Consider the following 24845-nt stretch of genomic DNA (forward strand, 5'->3'; position numbering starts at 1 on the left):
TTGAAGGCGGGAGGAGAAGGGGATGACAGAGGATGAGATGGTTGGATGGCATTACCGACTAGAGTTTGGGTAACGTCCGGGAGTTGGTGATGGACAGGGAGGCCTCATGTGCTGTAGTCCATGGGGTCGCAAAGAGTCGGACACAACTAAGTAACTGAACTGAACTGTGCTTGCCTTTTCTAGAATGTCCTATGGAATCTTAAATGTGTGGCATTTATTTATTATTTTTGGCTTCACCGGGTCTTCCTTGCTGCGTGTGGGCTTTCTCTAGTTGTGGGTGAGCAGGGCCTACTCTAAGTTGTGGTGTGTGGGCTTCTCATAGACTCAAGGCACCTGGGCTTCAATAGTTGCACATGGGCTTGGTAGTTGTGGCTCTTGGGTTCTAGAGCATGGGCTCAGTAGTTGTGACCCACGGGTTTAGCTGCTCTGTGGCTTGTGAAATCTTGTGGACCAGGGATTGAACCCATGTCTTCTGTATTGGCGAGGGATTCTTACCCACCATGCCACCAGGGAAGTCCTCTAGTGTTTTAAGTTGGCCTCCTTACTAACACATACAAGTGTCCTTAGTTCATTTCTTGAGTGTTGTAAAGACAGATTTACCACAGTTTGCTTATTTATTCACTAATTGAAGGTCAATTGTGTATTTTCCAGCTTTTGGTAGTTATGAATAAAGCCTCTGTAAACATTCATGTACATATGTGTTGCTGATTCACATTGATATATCGGAAAAACCATCACAATATTTTAAAGTAATTATCCTCCAATTAAAAGAAATAAAATTTTCATTTGCACGTTTCTGTTAATGTAAATATTCTTTTCACTTGGGTAACTACCTAGGAGTATCATTGCTGGGTCATATGGAAGTGCTGGTTTAACTTTATAAGAAACTGCCACGGCTACTAGTGAGTAGCTTAAATTTAGTCACTAGTTTGTGGTAGATGCCGAATATAATTTCAGATTATCCATTGTGAACAATAAGAGTCAATGATATTTTGTTTAAAACTGTAATTATCACTTCCTAGCTGCAAGTCGTATTGTGGTTTTTACTATATAGATTCAAACTGTGCAAAAGAGAATTGAATTTCTTAAGGGTTATTATTTTATTAGTGTTACTGGCCAAGATTTTTAACCTGTTAAATCTAGATTTCTCTTCTGCAGAATGGAAATTATTACTTCACACCTTACCTATATTATTTATTTCTTTTGCAGAAGAGCATTCTCTTTTGTAAAATGTTGATAAATTATTATTACCGCACAGTGAGGATTTAATGAAATGCTGCATGGAAGGTGCTTACCAGAGCACCAGGCACAAAGTAAAGGTTAGCTATAAAAAAAGAAAAGGTATTTGTTTGAAAACCAAACCTAAGATTATAATTTAAATATGGCTATCAAAATTCAGCAAGCACAAAATTGGTGCATTTTATGACAGGGAAACATTCTGCTTTTTGCCTTACTGAAATTTGCCAAGGCTAAGTGGTCTTTGGAATCAAATATAAAGAGTTTTCCTGACACAGTGAATTTTAAACAGACAGGTGAAGTTTGTGAAGGACATAAAAGGCAATTCCGGTGTCTTCTCTTTGACTCCTTTTCTCCATGTTGTAATTGTCTGTTCATGCCTAATATGCAGATTCTTTTACTAAGAATTAAGTTGATAAGTCTACTTCCTGATGAGCCTTATCTGAGTGTGTAATAATAGTTCCCTCATACCACACCTTGAGTGTTTCCTACCTGCCCTGATATTAAGCAGTTCCTAAGCAGGTGCAATTGAGTCAGAGCTTTAGGTTGCCACTGAGTATCAAGTCTCTGCCCCAGCAGTTCTCCAGGTGTGGTTCCTATAGTGTAGTCCCAGATCAATAGTGTCAGCATCACCTGGGAGCTTGTTAGAAGTGCAGATTCTGGGGTTGAATTCAACTCCTGAGATAGGACCAGGCAGTGTGTGTTTTAACATTCCGTCCACATGATCTGGTGTGTGATCTGCATCTGGACACAGCAAGGAGGGGTTTGGAAACACTGCTTTCAACTGTGAGAGTGATGTCTGTAGCCTGTTACTTCATTGTAATTTTATACATATTTTAATTGACCCTTTCTGATTTTTCAGGACTATGAAAAATTTTGAAAGTACTGATAAATGATATAAACTTATAAAGATATATAAAAATAAGTAAACAGTGCTCTAAAAACCACATAAAACTTGGTGTCCTTATGAAATTTATGAGTAGTAGTTATTCACCCTGCACCAAGGTCAGTGAACTGTGCTAAAATAGAAAGTCTTCAGCGGCAAATAGCGTTTGAGATCTTTCAAAATGACATTTTAACATCTTAAGCCTGTGAATCCTGAATCTGTAAACCTCTTTGGTCCAGAGCATGGACCCGGTTCAAGTGGAAACAAACTGTTTTCATGTTGGCTTTTTTAGAGCATTACTAATAGTTAAGGAATTAGTCAGTTTATAAACTGTCCTATTCCCAAGTGTATTTCTAGTGCATTTGATGCTTCTATGAGCTTTTATTGTTGTTTACTGTAATAAATAGACATCTTTCCATCCTCATATACTTGGTCTTTTGAAAAACACTTTAGCAACCCTCCTCTGGGGAGGAGTGGCATATTATGCATGAGGTTGTCTGTGAGCAGTGAGGTCTGAGAAGGTCCTGAAGTAAGCAGTGCATCATCAGAGCTCCCGGCTGACCTGTGGCTGCAGGAGGTTTTAGAGGCGGGAGTGAGATTTTATCACATGAACTTTAAAAGAGTAAAGCCAAATATTTTCTTATCAAACCAAAGTAGACTAATTTTCAGTATATATGAAATGATGTCCACTGATGACGGTAAGTAGTTTCATTTTCTAGAGTGTCTTTTCTTTTTTTTTTTTTTCCTCCCCTCGGTTTATGTGGGTCATTTTACAACAGCATGCTTAAAGGGCATGAAAGTTGCAGAGTTTGGTTTAAGTTAAGAATAAGATTCACATTATTTTTCAAGTTTAACATTAAAATATGTACTCTATTTATGGTTTCTGCTTCTTCCAGGAGGCTGTTTCTGGGTTAGCAAAATACAAGTTTAATAGTTCTGTTTCTCTGACTCATTCTTACTAACATTAGAAATTTGAAAATTTAGTCACTGATGGGAGGATGCAGAGAAAGAAAATCAGGGTTTTCTCTTTTTTTCTTTCATTACTGGTGTGAACAAAGCTAAGAAATATTTGCTACTAAACATTTTCAAGTACTACTGCACAGAATACTGTTCTGTTCAAGCAAACAAATCATCCACCATCCCAGTCTTCTTGTTTTAGCAAAGTTCAGGAGAGTGAACATTACCTGCTTTTCAATATGAGATAGCAAATAGAGACAGGCATGGAAGTATTTTTGTTGTTAGTGGTATTAAGCCATCATTTTTCTCCTCCAATATTCTGGAGTGTATTAATGAAAAATTGATTCTTTCAAAGAGGAATGAAACTCTATGTGGTAGAAATGTAATCATGTGACAGGAAATTTCTGCTAAAAATATTTTTAAAAACTGAGATGGGTTTAATTCTGGGATGCTATTTTCCCACTGTCTGCATGGATCTATTAACCTTCCTGAGGAATGTCTACACTGCTGTCTACACTGTTAAATAAAATGAACTGAACCTTAAAACAGGTAGTCTTCATAGTTTATCAGGATTCTTTTTCCTTGCGGTGTCACTCTTTCCTTCTTTAGGCATTGGTGGGTGGCGGGGGAGGGGGGTGGGAGTTGCACTGAGTATGGAAGTCCAAGGGTGGGGCTGGTCACAGTTCTGCAGCCAGGAAGCTGAGGCTCCCTCCTGCAGCTGCACAGTCTTGGCTGGCTCTTTTCCCAAGTTCTAGTAGTTGCTAGAGATTGAGTAACCCACTTCATGTCTGCCTTGGCTCCCTCCATTATCCAGGAAGAAGCCTCAGTTCCTTTGCAGGGGTTCTACTCTTCTTGCATAAAGTTTAAAGTTTTTGTGATCTCCACATGGTTTACCATCACACTCTAAGCATGAAATTTTTTTTTAAAGCAGCAAAAGGGAAGTATTTCCTTTCTCGGTTAGTAAATTCTTTCTTTCTCTGACACAACATCTGTTTCCTCTCATTACACCTTCAAATAGTTAAGGATCATTGGAGAGAAGTGCTACTCGAATTTTCTGCTCTAATGGACAACTCCCCATAGTGAGGGGCCACTGTAAGTGTGGGTTTTAGAAGTTCCTTTTATGGTTTTTAAACTGAAAAGACAGTAATGTGGCACTTCCTGCCCACACCACTGGTTATTTTCTTGCTATCAAGTTGTTCAAAAAAAAATTTGAGTATGTGCATTTAGTGTATATATTATTTGTAAAAAGTTTTATCTTTTTTTTAAATGACTTGAAGAAACTTTCCATTTTAAAAACTTTTGCTTGTAGACAAACTCACATGAAAACTGCAGAGAAAAATGGAACATGAAGAATGACTCAATGGGAAGTATTTGTCCATCTTTGCAGGAATGATAATATGGTTTTCATTCAAATGATATGTAAATTAAATTGTAATTCAAGATTAAGATTTAAACCTGTACCCCAGTGTTCATCAGAGCACTATTTACAATAGCCAGGACATGGAAGCAAACTAGATGTAAACCGACAGATGGATGGATAAAGAAGTTTGGAATATTAGTCAGGCATTAAAAGGAACTGATGAGGTAGATGAACTCAGAGTGTATTATACAGAGTGAAGTCAGAAAGTTCTAATGAGGCGGATGAACCTAAGAGCCTGTTAGAAGCTACTAACAGAGAAAGAGCTACTAACAGAGTGAAGTCTACTAAGAGAAAGAGAAAGACAAATATCATATATTAATGATATGTATGGAATCTAGAAAGATGGTACTGATGAACTCATCTGTAGGGCAGTAGTAGAGATGCAGACATAGAGAAAGAGCTGTGGACAGGGTGGGACGAATTGAGAGAATAGCATTGGAACATGTACATTACCATGTAAAATTAGATAGCCAATGGAAGCTTGCTGTAATATACAGAGAGCTCAAATCTGGTGCTCTGTGACACCCAGAAGGGTTGGATGGGGTAGAATGTGGGAGGAAGGCTCAAGAGGGAGGGAATATATATATAGCTATGGCTATTATATTCATGTTAATATATGGCAGAAACAAATACAATATTGCAAAGCAGTTATCCTCCAATTAAAAATAAATAAATTAAAAAATAAAAATGGAGATAGGAGTCAAAGTCTGAGACTCTTAATACGGGTCAGATTTGGTGTATAGGTTGAGGGATATAGAACTGAGACTCCTGGCAGTGGCAGTGCTATGTGGGGACCAAAACACTTTGTAAAAAACCGCTTAATGTTGTGACAGGCTTTTTTGTTTTGTAAGGGTAAAGCTACAATTCTGAGGTGGTGGTAGTAGGGAAATGGTTTGAGGGGAGTTGGAAGAGAGCTGGCTCAGTAACATAGCCAAGGTCTAACATTAGGGAGAAAAAGCATTTACTAAATAACACAAATTGTTGTCTTCTCTCTATGTCTCACTAACTGATATTTCTATCATTTAATAGACTGTCTCTCAGTTTCAAACTACTTCCTCTATGTTAACAAATTTTAATTAAGAAAAAGCACTTTGAGGCAGTAAGTACTGGGAAAGCATGAGCTTTCCTTGCTCCTCCCTCTATTCCCCCACATATGTTATTAAGATGAATTCTACAAGCTTGGCAGCCTGCTAGGGCTAAGGAGAAAGATGGCTTAATCAGTAAGCTAGAAGAAGCCAGCTAATATTTTATCTTGTGTCCTCCTCATCCTTTTTTAGCTTGTTTTTTAATTGTAATTTCCCTTTGTTATTTCCTAGTCTTCAGCAGAAACTGGGAGAATTAGAGGAGGTGGCTGTATCCATGTTTTTTAGAAAATTAATATGGGGACAGCAAAAGACCTTTCGAGAAGTAGTTTACAATGTTAAGAAGCAATTAACAAAGCATAATAGACATTCTGTGTAGGTGTTGCTTGTCATATGTCAAGCAGTGTACTTCCCATTTCTTTTTAATCCCCATAGCAGCACTATATGAGACTGGCATATATCTGTTTTATAAACAAGGAAATGATGCTTAGGCAGGTTGAGAAATTTGTTCAAGGTCACATGGCTAAATGTGATGGAACCACGAGGCAAATCAGAATTTCATGCTACAGCCCATCCTCTTAGCCCCCATGCTACTGGGTTAAGAGTTTGAGGCAACAAGCAACAACCAAGGAGAGTTTGAGGAAGTTTCCCAGGAAGACTCCAGAATGTAGGGAGAAAGTGAACTTTTTGCTTTTATGCAGAATGAGAACTTATGTGTTAAAGAGAAGTGTTGGGCTCTTCAAGAGCTAGGAACTTGAACACATTTAAGACAGACATCAGAAAAATACCTTCAGTTTTCTTATGGAACCTATAAAAGTGAAAGTGTTGGTTGCTCAGTCATGTCTGACTCTTTGTGACCTCATGGATGTTGCTTTGCTGGGCTCTTCTGTTCGTGGAATTCTCCAGGCAGGAATGCTGGAGTGGGCGATCATGCCCTTCTCCGAGGGATCCTGCCAACCCAGGGATCAAACCTGGATCTCCTGCATTGCAGATGGATTCTTTATCATCTGAGCCACCAGGCAAGCCCCATGGAACCTATATTCACCTTTTATTCAGTATAAACTTGTGAGGAGAGTTTCGGGGGAGAGGGAGAATGTTTTGAGTTTGATGCTTACTGCTAATAGAGCAAATGGACTTAACTAATGTAAAACATTTTTAACAAATAAATAATTTTCTGATGTATTTAATTGTAGCAGATATTTCTCATATTCTGGGTATTATAATATCAGAATATGAGATTTTAATTATATTTCTATATATAATTGTTACTATATATATAATTATATGCAGAATATTAATATATAGAATGTATAATTATATTATAATTCCAACATCTCCTGGAGTAATATTAATATAACCAGCTTGGAAAAGACTGGGATTAAAAATAAATTCTCTACCTCACTTAGAACTCCCTAAAATCCAGTCTACAGATAGGCTGGCATAGATCTTGTAAGGTACAGTTGTCCTTAGGTATCTGCAGGGGACTTCCTGCAAATACCAAAATCCAGTGATACACAAGTCCCTTATATCAAATGGCATAGTATAATCAGCACCCAGGATCCACAGCTTCTGTGTTCTAGGATACAGACAGCTGGACTGTACTTTCACTCTGTTTCTCAGTTTATCTGAGTATCTGTCTATTCTTGAAGGAGATTTTCATTTGTTCCACTTTAAGCTGCTTAAAACTGAGTATCTCATCTCTACCTGAGGTGAGATTTCATTTGTTTTGCTTTTAGCTGTTTCAGAAAAGACTGTGTTAGTTCAAGCACTGAAATAAAGGACTGTATTAGTTATTCCAACTATCAAATTCAGCCAGGTTCAAGTCACTGTGATCTGAAATTGGTGGTAATTTCAATTGGTGGGGTTGTTTTTAAGAAAGAGATTTAAAGTCTTTTTATTATGAAGATTGTACAACAAGTGTGCAGAAAGTTCGGAAAGTTGAGAGACAAAATCATCTATTGCCCCACCATCCCCAAAGTTCAGTTCGGTTCAATCACTCAGTTGTGTCTGACTCTTTGTGACCCCAGTGGCCTGTAGCACGACAGGCATCCCTGTCCATCACCATATCCTGGAGCTTGCTCAAACTCATGTCCATCGAGTTGGTGACGCCATCCAACCATCTCATCCTCTGTCGTCCTCTTCTCCTCCTGCCCTCAGTCTTTCCCTGCATCAGGGTCTTTTCAGATGAGTCAGTTCTTCCCATCAGGTGGCCAAAGTATTGGAGCTTTAGCTTCAGCATCAGTCCTTCCAATGAATATTCAGGACTGATTTCCTTTAGGATTCACTGGTTTGATCTCCTTGCAATCCAGAGGACTCTCAAGAGTCTTCTCTAATACCACAGTTCAAAAGCATCAATTCTTCGGCACTCAACTTTCATAGTCCAACTCTTACATCCACACGTGACTAAAAACCATAGCTTTGACTAGACCTTTGTCGGCAAAGTAATGTCTCTGCTTTTTAATATGCTGTCTAGTTTGGTCACAGTGTTTTTTCCAAGGAGCAAGTGTCTTTTAATTCATGGGTGCAGTCACCATCTGCAGTGATTTTGGAGCCCAAGAAAATAAAATCTGTCACTGTTTCCATTGTTTCCCTATTTTCCATCAAGTGATGGGACCAGATGCCATGATCTTCATTTTTTTAATGTTGAGTTTAAAGCCAGCTTTTTCACTCTCTGTTTCACTTTCATCACAAGGCTTTTTAGTTCCTCTTTGCTTTCTGCCATAAGGGTGGTGTCATCTGCATATCTGAGGTTATTGATGTTTCTCCTGGCAACCTTGATTCCAGCTTTTGTTTCATCCAGCCTGGCATTTCACTTGATGTACTCTGCATATAAATTAAATAAGCAGTGTGACAACATACAGCCTTGATGTACTCCTTTCCTAATTTGGAACCTGTCTGTTGTTCCATGTCCAGTTCTAACTGTTGCTTCTTGACCTGCATATAGATTTCTCAGGAAGTCTGGTATTCCCATCTCTTTAAGAATTTTCCATAGTTTGTTGTGATCCACACAGTCAAAGGCTTTGGCATAGTCAATACAAAAATCCCTGGAGTACTTTCATATTAATAGGTATTTAGTGTGCTGGGTCCATTGGTAAGCGGTGGGGATACATAAGAAAGCAAACAAGTGATGATCTGTGTTCTCTTGGAGCAAATGGACCACCAAAGATACAAACAAAAAAAAGACAAGATGGGAAAATAAGACTGTGTGCATAAGGGGCTGTGGGAGCACACGGGAATTCAGTTTTGTGATTTGGGGATGTATCAGTAATGCTGAGTTTTAGGGAATTAAGAAGTCGACTTCGTGGAATGGGGAAATATGGGGGAAGGCATATTTAGAGGATTCTAGGCAGAAGGAGGTTTTCCCTTGTGGCTCAGCTGGTAAAGAATCTGCCCGCATTGTGGGAGATCTGGGTTTGATCCCTAGGTTGGGAAGATCCCCTGGAGAAGGGAAAGGCGAAATGTGCAAAGTTTCCAGAATGAGAAACCACAAGGTCTTTCATGTTATGTGACCCATAAGCAGTTTGGTATGGCCACATTTTAGACTGTGGGGAAGAAAGCTGGCTGAAGAAGGGGCAGATGGTGAAGTTTCCAATATCATGTCCTGTTTCTGTTTAATACAAAAATCGCTTAATATAAAGTGGGGACCCATAGAATGACAGTATTATGTGTTTACATGTATTCAAAGGTGTAAAATTGTAACATAATAAAGATAAAATTTTAAGAAAAGAAAGATTTAAACCTGAACAGTTTTACTTAGACACTGAAATACCATTCATTCATAAAAAGGACTTTTCCTAGGTGCTTATCGCTCTGTTAGTCTTCTTTATTCTGTGCTATTTCATATATATAAAATCAAAGCTAAGTTTTAAAGAAATTTATTTTTAAAATTTTACTTTGACTGTGCTGGGTCTTTGTTGCTCCGCAGGCTTTTCTCTGGTTGTGGAGAGCAGGGGCTACTCTTTAGTTGCCGTGTGCCGGTTTCTTATTGTGGTGGCTTCTCTTGTGGCTGAGCAATGGCTCTAGGGTGTGCAGGCTTCAGTAGTTGCCGCACATAGGCTCAGTAGTCGCGGCTTCTGGGCTCTAAGAGCACAGGCTCAGTAGTTGTGGTGCATGGACTTAGTTGCTCCGCAGCATGTGGGGTCTTCCTAGATCAGGGGTGGAACCCGTGTCTTCTGCATTGGCAGGTGGACACTTTACCACTGAGCTAGCAGGGAAGTCCAGGAAGCTAATTTTTTTTAAAAAAACATTTATTTTTAGTTTGCTGTACTGGGTCTTACTTGTGACATGCGGGATCTAGTTCCCTGATCAAGGATTGAACCTGGACCCTCTGCATGGGGAGCAGAGAGTCTTCACCACTGGACCACCAGGGAAGCCCCACAACGGTAATTTTTATTGGTCTGAAATATATTTTTGAAGGTCTTCATCTGATTTAAATACATTCTCTAACTTATTCCTTCCCACAGTCCCTGTTAAGCCCTGTTCAGATCAGACCCTTCTAAGGGTTTTTCCTCTGCTAATTGACCCAAGATCTGTAGTTTTTAAGTCATATCTTGAAGCAGGCCACAGAAAAGTGCCTCTGAGAAGAAAAATAATGTTAGTCATGGAAGTTGGTCATTCTGCATGGTGATTATTAAAACTTAGCCTGGGGAAAAGCTCTCTTTCTTCTCATAAAAAACCCCTAAGCCTTTGTAGCCTGCTCATCTCTATGTCATTATGTAGTAACCATTACTTCTTATACTCAGGCCTAAAACTAGTCTTCTTGAATCTTTTAGTCTTCTGGAATCTTTTTTTCCTCTCCCCAGTCTGTCAATCCAATCTGTCAATCAGTCCTGCTTTGAAAGATATAAAACTGACCACGTGTTAATGCCTTCATTGCTGCTCTTCTGATTCAAGTCATGCTCAACTTTTCCTTGGATTATTAACCTCTTAAACTCTGTTCTCTGCTCAGCAACCTGAGTACTCCTTTAAAAACAGAAAGCACTCCATCATTCTTTTCTTGAGACTAAGAAATTCAGAGAATAGTTTACATGAAGAAAATTGTGGCAAGATGAAGAGAAACTATTTAAGGTATTTTGCTAAGTTCCAAGGGTGTACTCCCTTCCCTTTTTTGTTTTTCTGTTTTTCCCCTCCTCTGTTTAAGACATTTAGCTCTTTGAAATTTTCCTGTTAGAAAAATGATAGGAAAAGAAAGGAGACAGAATAAAATGTAGCAATCTAGAAATGTTTCCTCTTCAACAGTTCTTGTAAAACTTGATTTGAAAGGGTAGAAAACCAGTAAAAGCAGTGATTGTGCATGACAGGTGTCATAGTATAGGTAAAAAAATGTGTGTGGAGAATAGAAAAGGAGGGGCAACTGTTTTTTTTTGTTTGTTTGTTTTTTGACTCAAGGAAATTTCCTCAAAAATGGTGACATTGAAACTAGATTAATGTGTTTAAAGATAGACTATTGAGCTAAGGGAACAGATATGCAAAATCATACAGACATGAAAAGAGGCATAGTGTGTTACAGGAATGGAGAAGATCAGAATGTGGATAGAACATTAGGAGTGCATGACTGTGAGTAGGCAGATACGAAGCCTTTACAGGCTTATGTCTGATGATAAAGGGTCCTATTTGGAAACAATGGAATTTTTCCTACAGATGTTTCAGTACTATTATAGAATTTTAAACAAGAGCATAATAAGATTGGTTTCATCTTTGAGTGAATAAACTTTTTCTTTGTAGGAGCAATCGTGTTAGACATAACTAAATATGACTTATATAATGCAGTTTTAAAATTCAGAATTAGAGAAATGGTTATATTTGATAAATTGGATTATTTTTCTTAACTTCCTTCCTCTATCAACCAAAAAATACATATAAAAAATAAAAGATAAGCTAGATCAGTATTGCTTTTTAAGTTTGCATGACTTGGAACAATCCCCCAACAGTGTTAAAACAACAACACCCACAGTGTTAAAAGCTAAGCACATAATGCTGTTGTGCTCCTGGTCTAGAAATGTAGCCTGGGGGAAAATGTGAGGCCTGCTGGTCTGATTACACAGCCAGGAATAAGGAAAGCAAATATCTACATAAGCTGTTAAGCATTAAAATTTTAGTCAAATGATATTTATGTTAATATTTGTCTTAAAAGAGTATCAAGATAAAAAGAGCTGGGATAGACCATAGATTGTCACCATGCCCTTTTTGGAAAACCACCTACCTTGTCAGATTTTTAAAAAAACTGTCAATAATCAAAGTCTGCATCTATGTGTGATCTGTGCCTGAGCAATAAGCACTAGAGCAGTAAAAATTTCTGAACTTAGTTTTCAGAGAGCATTAGGCTAGAATGTTTTGGGTGCTGGAAACCAGGTTTAGAGAAATCAAGTTCAGAAAAATAAACCAGAAAAGCAGATACAAAATGAATGAAAATCAAACTAGGTCAGGAAGGATTTGCTTATGAAAAGGATGTATTTTTCCCTTTGTGTAGAGAAACAGAAGTCCAGTCTTAGTTGCTGTAACTGACATTGTGAAAAACAATTCTCTTTGGTTTAGCAACATCCTTGTCAAACCTTATGAAACATTTTGGCCAGTTGGATTTTCGTCTTCTCTCTGGACCTGCAGATAAATTTATTGTGAATAAATGGAAAATAGTTTGGCAGTGGGTAAAAAGGAAGAGGAAAAGCCAAGATTCTGGTTAATTTATAAACCAGACATCTTGAATAAATGAGTTGGCTATAGCTCTTAGGAGAAAAACCATCTTTTGCCCTTCAGGTTCATTTCTTACATCTGTTTTTATTTCTTCAGAGTTTATGAAGTCAAAAAAATTTTTTAATATTATTATTTTCAGAAGTTTCTTCTTCCATAGCGAAGTTTGCCATACTCTCCATCAGCCAGAAATAATCTCCTTCTTCTGGATTCTCAAGGTAGCTTTTCATGTAAACCCAGTGGGTGTCTCTTTTTCTTTTTTCAGTACTGGGTTCAAAAATCAGATAATCTTTATTAACCAGATGTTGAAGAGGGCCTCATGCTCAACACATAAGTATTGGCTATGACTTACACAGTAGTCAATTGATGCTGCAAGCCTAAACCAGTTCTATTAAAATTTTACAGTCGTCTGGGAATCCACATTTTGTGACATAAATTTGGTGGAGCTTCAGCTCAACAGCCTAAAATTATGAAATTTATTTCACACAGCTTCCACTGAATATACTAACTTGATCCAAGCCTGTTACCAGGACACCAGGAATGGTGGTTCTCAACCTTGACTACACATTGGAATCACCTAAGAAGCTTTAAAACACACTTATACCTGGGTCCCAACCCCTAGAGTTTGTGATTTCATTGGCTTGGGATTCAGCCGAGGTATTATAGTTTTCTTTTCTAAAGCTCCACAGGTGATTCATGGTTGAGCAGCACTGACCAAAAAGCGTGACCTGTTGGCTTATTAATTCACATGCAGTAGATTCCTGGGGAAGATAGTTTTTGTGAAAAATGGGAAGGTAACTGCAACTGAATTACAAGGATGCTGGGCATGTGGGATTTAGACCAATAACAAACCAAAGATTATACTTTGTAACATTGTTCATTTACCAAATACATCCCTGGGCCATTTGTAACCCCGAATGTGCTAGATCAATTGTGCCACCAGTGAGTTCCCTGAAATCTAGAGCTTTTTCCTTGCCTGGGATCACATTGCTAGCTGGGGACGGAACCAAGATTAATTCTGGAAATTTATAGTATGAATGTATTATAACATAGTGCCATGATAATAATATCATAACAGTAGTGTTATAATGGACAGAGGAGCCTGGTAGGCTGCAGTCTATGGGGTCACGAAGAGTCAGACACTTACTGAGTGACTTCACTTTCACTTTTCACTTTCATGCATTGAAGAAGGAAATGGCAACCCACTCCAGTGTTCTTGCCTGGAGAATCCCAGGGATGGCAGAGCCTGGTGAGCTGCCATCTGTGGGGTCGCACAGAGTCGGACACTACTGAAGCGACTTAGCAGCAGCAGCAGCAGTGTTATAATATCAATAATAGTGTTATCATATAATATCATAACATTTATAGTACTGATTTGTGGTTTGTTTCCTTGATTATTTAGGTCAAGGTCTGCAGACCTTTTCTGTAAACGGCCAGATCATAAATATTTTAGGCCATATGGTTTCTGTTATAGATACTTAACTCTGTCAACCTAGCAAGAAGCATCATAGACAGTATACACAAGAAGGAGTGTGGCTGTATTCCAATAAAACTTTATTAACTCTTAACTTTTTATCTTTTACTTCCAACCCACAGTTATAATCAGTCTTCAGGTAGGGAAAAATGTTGGCCTGTATTCCAGTTATAAAGAAGAAATACACTTTAGTCCTTTGAAGTCCGTAGCAAGTTGTGATTGCTGGATTTAGTAGGATTGTTTAATGAAATAGAGACCTGATTCCCTGAGGTCATTTATTATTATCTTAATTTCTTAAAGTAGATACCAAGATTTTATTTAAAAACTCAAAATATTTCTTAAACTTGGTCTTGTGACAAATAGGGGGTCATTAACAATTTAAAGACTATGTTTAGTTTCTCAGATCAATATTTCACTTCATTTGGATTTAAGATCACTGTAGTGCTTGTATGTGGTTAACGGAATCTTTGGCTAAGCAGAGTGGATACTAATGAGTCCTCATAGCCCCGGAAATACTGGAAATACACCTCCAAATCATGGGCTTATTTCCAGTGCAAAGTACAAACAAGCCTGACAACAGGGCCATGAGTTGTAGTGGAAAGAACACTGACCTGGGAGTCAAAAACCCTGGTGCGACTCTTGGATTTATCACTATTTACCAACCTTGTTTTCTTCAACCATAATATGCAGATACGAGTCCTACATATGTATTATGGATGCTGAGGGTGAAGACTGCTGTTGCTTTTCACATGGTATAACATATGTGGAAGTGCCTCATTGAAGAGGCCTGGGTCAGGTTTAGCAGAAGCGACAGCTGTGTAGCCGAAAGCTAAGGAAGACTAAACTAGCATAGAGTGAGCCTAAGGGACTCTACCTATTGGTTTCCAGAGGGAATATCTAAGAGTCTGCTAAAGAGACTTATCCTAGAGCAAAGATAACAGAAATCTGAAGACTGAAGAACAAGTAAGGAGGCGGTTCAAAGCTGGGAAAAGGAAAGTCTGGGATTCTGTCTCCATTCAGTGACTCCAAATAAGATTCTCACTCTTGCATTTTTCTTAATCCAGTATGATTTTTTTTTTTAATGTCTTGGGTATTTGAAAGCTCCTGGCTGCACAGTATTCATTGAAATAGAGGCACAGAGTCATAGCAAATAGCTATGCTATAACAGATGTAATCACTTTGTTACATGCTGAAAAGGTCAATTTTCATTCCAATCCCAAAGAAAGGCAATGCCAAAGAATGCTCAAACTACTGCACAATTGCACTCATCTCACCTGCTAGTAAAGTAATGCTCAAAATTCTCCAAGCCAGGCTTCAGCAATATGTGAACTGTGAACTTCCAGATGTTCAAGCTGGTTTTAGAAAAGGCAGAGGAACCAGAGATCAAATTGCCAACATCTGCTGGATCATCAAAAAAGCAAGAGAGTTCCAGAAAGACATCCATTTCTGCTTTTTGACTATGCCAAAGCCTTTGACTGTGTGGATCACAATAAACTGTGGAAGATTCTGAGAGAGATGGGAATACCAGACCACCTGACCTGCCTCTGGAGAAACTTATATGCAGGTCAGGAAGCAACAGTTAGAACTGGACATGGAACAACAGACTGGTTTCAAATAGGAAAAGGAGTACGTCAAGGCTGTATATTGTCACCCTGCTTATTTAAATTATATGCAGAGTACATCATGAGAAACGCTGGGCTGGAAGAAGCACAAGCTGAAATCAAGATTGCTGGGAGAAATATCAATAACCTCAGATATGCAGATGACACCACCCTTATGGCAGAAAGTGAAGAGGAACTAAAAAGCCTCTTGATGAAAGTGAAAGAGGAGAGTGAAAAAGTTGGCTTAAAGCTCAACATTCAGAAAACGAAGATCATGGCATCTGGTCCCATCACTTCATGGGAAATAGATGGGGAAACAGTGGTTGACTGTTTCCACTTGGAAAGGGGCTCCAAAATCACTGCAGATGGTGACTGCAGCCATAAAATTTAAAGACGCTTACTTCTTGGAAGGAAAGTTATGACCAACCTAGACAGCATATTGAAAAGCAGAGACATTACTTTGCCGACTAAGGTCCTTCTAGTCACGGCTATGGTTTTTCCAGTGGTCATGTATGGATGTGAGAGTTGGACTGTGAAGAAGGCTGAGCATCGAAGAATTGATGCTTTTGAACTGTGGTGTTGGAGAAGACTCTTGAGAGTCCCTTTGACTGCAAGGAGATCCAACCAGTCCATTCTGAAGGAGATCAGTCCTGGGTGTTCTTTGGAAGGACTGATGCTGAGGCTGAAACTCCAGTACTTTGGCCACCTCATGCGAAGAGTTGACTCATTGGAAAAGACTCTGATGCTGGGAGGGATTGGGGGCAGGAGGAGAAGGGGACGACAGAGGATGAGATGGCTGGATGGCATCACTGACTCGATGGACATGAGTTTGAGTGAACTCTGGGAGTTGGTGATGGACAGGGAGGCCTGGCGTGCTGCAATTGATGGGGTCGCAAAGAGTCGGACACGACTGAACGACTGAACTGACTGAGTGAAAACCAAAGGATTATCAGCTAGAGTCCCTGCCCAGAAGGTACTTATGAACTTTATGTAGATATGACATCTATCACCAACCTAGTCACTTAACACCACCTCACTCGACTCATCTTTGTCATGGACACTAAAATGCCTTGTTGTTGTTGTTTAGTTGCTAAGTTGTATCCAACTCTTTTGCCAATCCATGGACTGTAGCCCTCCAGGCTCCTCTGTCCATGGGATTTCCCAGGCAAAAATACTGGAATGGCTTGCCATTTCCTTCTTCTTCCCTACCCAGGGATTAAACTAAGTGTTTACTAAATAGTACTCATTTGTCTGCTAGCCTGTGGAATTTTGCAGGTGAGAGGAAGAGAGATAGAAAGAATGGAAAGGAAGTAGAAGTAGACTGGCAGAATTACACATGTCATTTCATCTGAGTTGTTTTTAAAGCTGAAGGCTACTCCAGTTTTAGACTCCATGTGCAGGACTCAAGCATCCTGGATCTGACCCTAATGCTGCGTTTGTGGTCAGCACATTTTGGGATTGTGCAGCATTAAAGCTGGGGACAGTAGGGCCGTGTCTGAAAGCCAAGGCCAGGTTGGAGTTTCAGTTCATAATTTGAGAGTTATGGTCATGTGGGCAGCCAAAAGGATTATCAGGAAGTCAGGAGCAGTGGAGTTAGGAAAGTATGGGAAGTAGCCTGAGCAATAGTTGATAGAACGGGAGGAGTCCCTGGGGTAACTTGTCCCAAAATGTGTTCTAAGTGCCACGGGATTTTAACTTGCAATAAATGATAACAGTGTTTCCTGGGCATATACTGGGTTCAAAGTTAAACAGGTTTTTGTTTTCGTTTTTTACTGTAGGGCTCTTGATGCCTCAATATGCCTATTGGTATCATGAGTCTGCAAGATAAAACTGTCAAACTTGGCAGGTCACAAATATCTCATATAGAATCATGATTAGTTGGTTGGTTGTGGTGGAGTGGTGGAATTGAGAGATCTTTTTCACAGGGCACACTTTGGTGAAATTTGTCCTAGGACATGTGACACCTCCTGTGAAGACTGCTGTTACTTTTCACCTGGGCTCTTTAATGGACTTCTGTGAGCCCTGTGGAATCCTGAAGGAACCCACAAACACCCAGAAACTTGGCCCTGCTCTCCATAAGTGCATTTTCCCTCCCTCCAGCCTAATCCCTTGACTGATATTTGTTATGTTATTGATAAAATTAAGGAAATCAGCCCTTCTAAAGAAAGACAAGTGATTAACCCATAATTACTGGGACCAAAAAAACAAAAAACAGGTCATAGTCTCTTTTAACTGAACTTGCGTGGGGCAAATAAGCTTTTCCCTCCCCCTTACCTTAACAAGCATTGAAATGATATTTTAAAGAAAATTTCAGAGCGAATATATCTGAAAAAAAGTTTAACAATGAGATTGGAAAATGAGGCAGGTAGAGTGTTAAGATTGGCCAAACCTAATGAGTGAACAGGGCAGACTGTTCTTCCTGCAGTCTCATAGACTCCTAAAATCTTGCACACAGAACTCTAGTCTTCTTGCATTCTTAAAGTGAAAGGCACTGTTTCCCTGACAGTTAGTCAGGAGCCTAAGTAAGTGTTATCCTTTCCTCCTCTCTGTCCCTCCCTTAAGTCAGTCCCTTACTAATTCGCTCCTTTTCATCCTCTGCCATTGCTGATCGGAGAAGGCAATGGTACTCCACTCCGGTATTCTTGCCTGGAAAATCTCATGAGCGGAGGAGCCTGGTGGGCTGCAGTCCATGGGTTCCTGAAGATTCGGACACGACTGAGTGACTTCACTTTCACTTTTCACTTTGATGCATTGGAGAAGGAAATGGCAACCCACTCCAGTGTTCTTGCCTGGAGAATCCCAGGGATGGTGGAGCCTGGTGGGCTGGCGTCTATGGGGTCGCACAGAGTCGGACACGGCTGAAGCGACTTAGCAGCAGCAGCAGCAGCAGCCATTGCTGATAGGGTAAATGGTCCTGTTGCCTCCTAATGGCAGTTAGCAAAGGGATGGGGGCAAGGGGACTGACACCTTAAGGGACTGCACAAAGAATTATGTCTTATTCGTCCTCCTGTCTCCAGTAATTAGCAGAGTACCTGGCACTTTTAATTAGGGAGTTATCACTTAGTACCTGTAAGGAGGAACCAAAGGAAAAAAGAATAAAGTAGAAGGTTTTGTTACTTATTTTGCAGATGGCCATTGGATAGTCTCAGAGCTTATAAAAGCAGTTTGTACTTTGGAGGCATAAAGATGAGAGCTATTAAATACTGAATTTAAGGGGTTATGGTTGGCAGTTAAAGGTGCTTTTCAGAAAATGATTGTTAAAAACTAGTGATTGTGAGTAATGTAAAATGGAGGGGAAATGAAAAAAGTTATGGGATCTAGAATATGTATTTATAATCATGGTAAAAGGTGAAGAATAATCATTAAATTGTTTGGGATTGAAATGATCTACAGTAAATTCTACTCTGCATCAAATGTCAGGCTCAAGGAATTCCCTGCAGTCCAGTGGTTAAGACTCTGCACTTTGACTGCTGAGGTTCAATCCCTGGTCAGGAAACTAAGATCTCACAAGCCTCATGGGGCAGCCAAAAAAAAAAAAAGTCAGATATCACATTGTCATTACTAATACTGTTATGGTTTAATGTACCAGGCCACTTATTTGTCAGTAATTCATTATTGTATTAATTTGCGAAAGAGTCATTAACTGGTCAGAATTTATCCAAAAAGGCCTATTGGGAATCCCTGAAAGTAGAAGAGACACTGAAACAAATGGCAGCTGCTAGTAAGCAATCATGACCAAGTGCTGTAAGTCAAAATTCAGGCCTTAGTAAGGGTAAATATAAGGAGAATGCCAGGCATAGGAGGAGGCAAAAGGGAAGGGCCTTAAGAGATTAGAGGGAGGAGAGAGTAAAGATCTGGTCCCCTGATCCACTACCCTGACAATTATACAGCTGTGAGTATTATATGGGTTATAAAAATAGCAAATAGTTATATAGCAATTATCATGTGCTAGCTAGTACTCTAGTACTTTCACTAGAATTAAATCATAATTTTCACAGCAACCTTATAAGAGGGGTACTGTTGTAAATTCTATGAATTCTCATTTAGAGATCAGGAAATTTATGTAAATCAGTCTCCCAACTATTAAATGGTAAAGCTAGGATTTGAACCTAGGCAAATGAGAGTTGTATGACAGAGGTACCCTGAAGAATGTTTAAATTGCTGGAAAGGTGTGTTGGCATATGTGCTAAGTTGCTTCAGTTGTGTCCGACTCTTTGCAACCCAATGGACTCTAGTCTTCTAGGCTCCTCTGGCCATGGGATTCCCCAGGCATGAATACTGGAGTGGGTTATCATGCCCTCCTTCAGAGGATCTTCCTGATCCAGGGGTTGAACACCCATCTCATGTCTCCTGCATTGGCAGGTAGGTTCTTTACCATTAGTGGCACCTAGAAAGCCCAAGGGTGTGTTTAGTAAACTAGCTATAAAACTAGTACAAATGGCCCAGAAACAGCCATGTGTTATGCTTCTGGGGATCAAGGAAAGTTGCCTAGGTGTGCATGTGTGCAGCATCTAATCAGATGCAGATCATCCTACAGGGAAATCTAATACCAGTTAGCAGGCCCATCTGCACATTAATATACTTAGAGGTCTTTCATGGTATGTTCATCAGTTTCAAAACTTAAAATTGTTATAAACCTTAGACTCAGGCAAAAAGTGTGATGACTTAAAAACTCAGCACTTACTTGATTAGGTTAGACAGCTTCTCAGGGATATTTCTCATTGTCAGTACAGCAGTAATGCAGGATGTTTTGATAAATCTAGGGCTCAGCTTCTTCCACTTAGTTATAAGGAAGAAGGAACCAAGAAATGGATGTTACTATAAATTGGATAACATCATGGAATCAATGAACATGAATTTGAGCAAATTCGGGGAGACAGTGGAGGACAGGGAAGCCTGCCATGCTGCAGTCCATGGGGTCCCAAAGAGTAAAACATAACCTAGCCACTGAACAACAAATAAATTAGCAGCAGTTTATCCGATGAAGCACAGCAGGCTGTGAACCTCCTCCAGCTCAGATGGTGTCAACTAGAACTGCCCTTTGCAAGTAGGCAAAAAGAACAACATGTAATTGATTGTGGTTTGTCTTTACTCTCACCTTCCGCTTTGGTCATGGCTGTAGACACAGAGTAATTTTTTTGTGCTTTAAATAGCAAGAGTTTTTCTGTAATCTTGACCAACATTCTTTGTTAACTATGGCCAAAAGGGGAACCTCCATCAGTGTATGGTTGGGGGTGGAAGAACTGCCCCTAGCTCCCTTCCCCATGCAGGATGATGCAGAGGAAGTTTGGTCTGTACCCAAAATAACACTATACCAAAGCACAACAGAACACACTGATCAAGCAGCCCCAGCACCAACCCAGAAGGCATGGTGGAATGTGATTTCAGCACTTTCTGTGTGGGGATTCATGGCACCTAACAAATGGTCACTCTGAAAGTGGGGAGCAGGGATTCAGACCCCTAGAACTCATGATTGAATTGTAGTGATATATGCAGTCTGCTGTATTGGGCTTTCCAGATGGCTCAGTAGTAAGGAATCCACTTGCCGATGCAGGTTGGATGCCTGGGTCGGGAAGATCCCCTGAAAAAGGAAATGGTAAGCCACTCCAGTATTCTTGCCTGGGAAGTGCCATGGCTAGAGAAGCCTGGCAGGCTACAATCCATGGAACTGCAGAGTTGGATATGACTGAGCGACTGGACAGTAGCCGCAGCATATGTACATATACATAACAGATACCGTGATTGTGGGCCTCATCTATAAGCTCAAAACTTCCATCAAAACTGGAACTCAGTCTTAGTGATTTGTGTTTCAGTTCATCTAATAAAATTTTAACTTTGAAAGGATTAGTCACTATAGCAGTCTTTAGAAATTTTATTAATGTTTCCATTACTTTTTTTTTTTGTAGTTTTTTTTTTTTAATTAATTAATTTATTTATTTTTAATTTTTACTTTACAATTCTGTATTGCTTTTGGCATAGATTGACATGAATCCACCACAGGTGTACATGCGTTCCCAAACATGAACCCCCCTCCACCCCCCTCCCCACAACATCTCTCTGGGTCATCCCCGCGCGTCAGCCCCAAGCGTGTCATATCCTGCATCAGACATAGACTGGCATTTTGATTCTTACATGATATTATACATGTTTCAATGCCATTCTCCCAAATCATCACACCCTCTCCCTCTCCCTCTGAGTCCAAAAGTCCGCTATACACATCTGTGTCTTTTTTGCTGTCCTGCATACAGGGTCATCATTGCCATCTTCCTAAATTCCATATATATGTGTTAGTATACTGTATTGGTGTTTTTCTTTCTGGCTCACTTCACTCTGTATAATCAGCTCCAGTTTCATCCATCTCATCAGAACTGATTCAAATGTATTCTTTTTAATGGCTGAGTAATACTCCATTGTGTATATGTACCACAGCTTTCTTATCCATTCATCTGCTGATGGACATCTAGGTTGTTTCCATGTCCTGGCTATTATAAACAGTGCTGCAATGAACATTGGGGTACATGTGTTTCTTTCAATTCTGGTTTCCTCTGTGTGTATGCCCAACAGTGGGATTGCTGGGTCATAAGGCATTTCTATTTGCAATTTTTTTAAGGAATCTCCACACTGTTCTCCATAGTGGCTGTACTAGTTTGCATTCCCACCAACAGTGTAGGAGGGTTCCCTTCTCTCCACACCCTCTCCAGCATTTATTGCTTGCAAATTTTTGGATCGCAGACATTCTGACTGGTGTCAAGTGGTACCTCATTGTGGTTTTGATTTGCATTTCTCTAATAATGAGTGATGTTGAGCATCTTTTCATGTGTTTGTTAGCCATCCGTATGTCTTCTTTGGAGAAATGTCTATTTAGTTCTTTGGCCCATTTTTTGATTGGGTCGTTTATTTTTCTGGAATTGAGCTGCAGGAGTTGCTTGTATATTTTTGAGATTAGTTGTTTGTCAGTTGCTTCATTTGCTATTATTTTCTCCCATTCGGAAGGCTGTCTTTTCACTTTGCTTATGTTTTCCTTTGTTGTGCAGAAGCTTTTAATTTTAATTAGATCCCATTTGTTTATTTTTGCTTTTATTTCCAGAATTCTGGGAGGTGGATCATAGAGGATCCTGCTGTGGTTTATGTCGGAGAGTGTTTTGCCTATGTTCTCCTCTAAGAGTTTTATAGTTTCTGGTCTTACATTTAGATCTTTAATCCATTTTGAGTTTATCTTTGTGTGCGGTGTTAGAAAGTGATCTAGTTTCATTCTTTTACAAGTGGTTGACCAGTTTTCCCAGCACCACTTGTTAAAGAGATTGTCTTTACTCCATTGTATATTCTTGCCTCCTTTGTCAAAGATAAGGTGTCCATATGTATGTGGATTTATCTCTGGGCTTTCTATTTTGTTCCATTGATCTATATGTCTGTCTTTGTGCCAATACCATACTGTCTTGATGACTGTGGCTTTGTAGTAGAGCCTGAAGTCAGGCAAATTGATTCCTCCAGTTCCATTCTTCTTTCTCAAGATTGCTTTGGCTATTCGTGGTTTTTTGTATTTCCATACAAATCTTGAAATTATTTGTTCTAGTTCTGTGAAAAATATCGCCGGTATCTTGATAGGGATTGCATTGAATTTGTAAATTGCTTTGGGTAATATACTCATTTTCACTATACTGATTCTTCCGATCCATGAGCATGGTATATTTCTCCATCTATTAGTGTCCTCTTTGATTTCTTTCATCAGTGTTTTATAGTTTTCTGTATATAGGTCTTTAGTTTCTTTAGGTAGATATATTCCTAAGTATTTTATTCTTTTGGTTGCAATGGTGAATGGAATTGTTTCCTTAATTTCTTCTTCTACTTTCTCATTATTAGTGTATAGGAATGCAAGGGATTTCTGTGTGTTGATTTTATATCCTGTAACTTTACTATATTCATTAATTAGCTCTAGTAATTTTCTGGTAGAGTCTTTAGTGTTTTCTATGTAGAGGATCATGTCATCTGCAAACAGTGAGAGTTTTACCTCTTCTTTTCCAATTTGGATTCCTTTTATTTCTTTTTCTGCTCTAATTGCTGTGGCTAAAACTTCCAGAACTATGTTGAATAGTAGTGGTGAAAGTGGGCACCCTTGTCTTGTTCCTGACTTAAGGGGAAATGCTTTCAATTTTTCACCATTGAGGATAATGTTTGCTGTGGGTTTGTCATATATAGCTTTTATTATATTGAGGTATGTTCCTTCTTTTCCTGCTTTCTGGAGAGTTTTTATCATAAATGGATGTTGAATTTTGTCAAAGGCCTTCTCTGCATCTATTGAGATAATCATATGGTTTTTATTTTTCAATTTGTTAATGTGGTGAATTACATTGATTGATTTGCGGATGTTGAAGAATCCTTGCATCCCTGGGATAAAGCCCACTTGGTCATGGTGTACGATCTTTTTCATGTGTTGTTGGATTCTGATTGCTAGAATTTTGTTGAGGATTTTTGCATCTATGTTCATCTCCATTACTTTTGAGTAGCAAAAATTTTAATAAAATTATGAAACATGTTTCAGAAAAATTGTTACTAGTTTGAAAACAAATTATTTTTGTGTTTTCAGAGGCTGCATTTATTTTATCTCATTACATATATTGTTGGATTTGTCTTAGATACAGTAGTAACAACAGTTAGTTACCTTTATACATATTTTATTTGTAGCATAAAGCAGTGTATATTGCTGATCCTATTCGTTACACCAGATGTCTTGCTGTTCACACTGTCCACACTGTTTGCTGAATCCAGGGTAGGCAAGGCTCGAGGTAAGAGGCTGGAAGGAGACTTGAGGAGCCGTAGGAACTACAGACATGAGTGTTCTCTCCTGGCTGGCATGGCAACCATAACAGAGCCTCTCTCCTGGCTGATGCAGCTACATCTGTAGCAGCAGCCATAACATAACCATAAATAGCCATAATGTAACCTCATATGATGTAACCATGATGTCACTCCAGTGTAGACTGATGCTGCAGCAGCCAGGGCTTCCAGGGTGAAGTTCTTACAGGCAAAAAGTAGCCCGTCGCTAAGCAAGTACCTCATGACCTGCATGCAGTGCTGTCCATGATCTCAGCCATACACAACCGTGCAGTCATTGCTTACAGAACATGGGGTGAGAGGGGCTTGAGAGCATGGGTTGAGAGAGCTTGACTGGTGCCATCTTGTTAATTTCCCCACACAATGGAACCTTTAAATATAAGGAATATCTACAGTTACCTACCTTCAAGGCTTATTTTAAGTTCATATTACTTTTGAACTTCAAAGATCTGAAGCAATCTACTTTTCCTAACAGTTTAACTCTATACTATTTTATAATTTTAGATAGTATCAGATGCTGAGTCTGAAACACTGGCAGCTGTAGTGCATTTTAGTTAGTCTATTAAATGTAAATAAAATTACAGAAAATATTTCAGTCCATTGCTGGGACTTTTTGCTGCTACATTTTTTTTTTTTAAATCAAGACAAACATCTAGATAGTTCCACAATT

General features: G+C 39.2%; 1 protein-coding gene across 3 annotated transcripts in view; it reads left to right on the forward strand.

Moving 5' to 3' along the window:
• The window catches only part of LOC120858545 (FYVE, RhoGEF and PH domain-containing protein 4), a 151983-nt gene that overhangs the window by 39386 nt on the left and 87752 nt on the right, over nucleotides 1-24845 (forward strand). The window contains exon 1 of one of the 3 annotated variants that reach the window (XM_040234671.1): nucleotides 2546-2820. The exons of the other annotated variants lie outside the window; for them this stretch is intronic. Within the exon in view, the coding sequence (XP_040090605.1) occupies nucleotides 2730-2820 (91 nt within the window). The 5' untranslated portion in view covers nucleotides 2546-2729. Of the gene's footprint in view, nucleotides 1-2545; nucleotides 2821-24845 lie in introns of those variants that run through there. 3 annotated transcript variants of the gene reach the window in all.

Source organism: Oryx dammah, unplaced genomic scaffold, assembly GCF_014754425.2.
Source record: "Oryx dammah isolate SB20612 unplaced genomic scaffold, SCBI_Odam_1.1 HiC_scaffold_29, whole genome shotgun sequence".
Taxonomy (NCBI): domain Eukaryota; kingdom Metazoa; phylum Chordata; class Mammalia; order Artiodactyla; family Bovidae; genus Oryx; species Oryx dammah.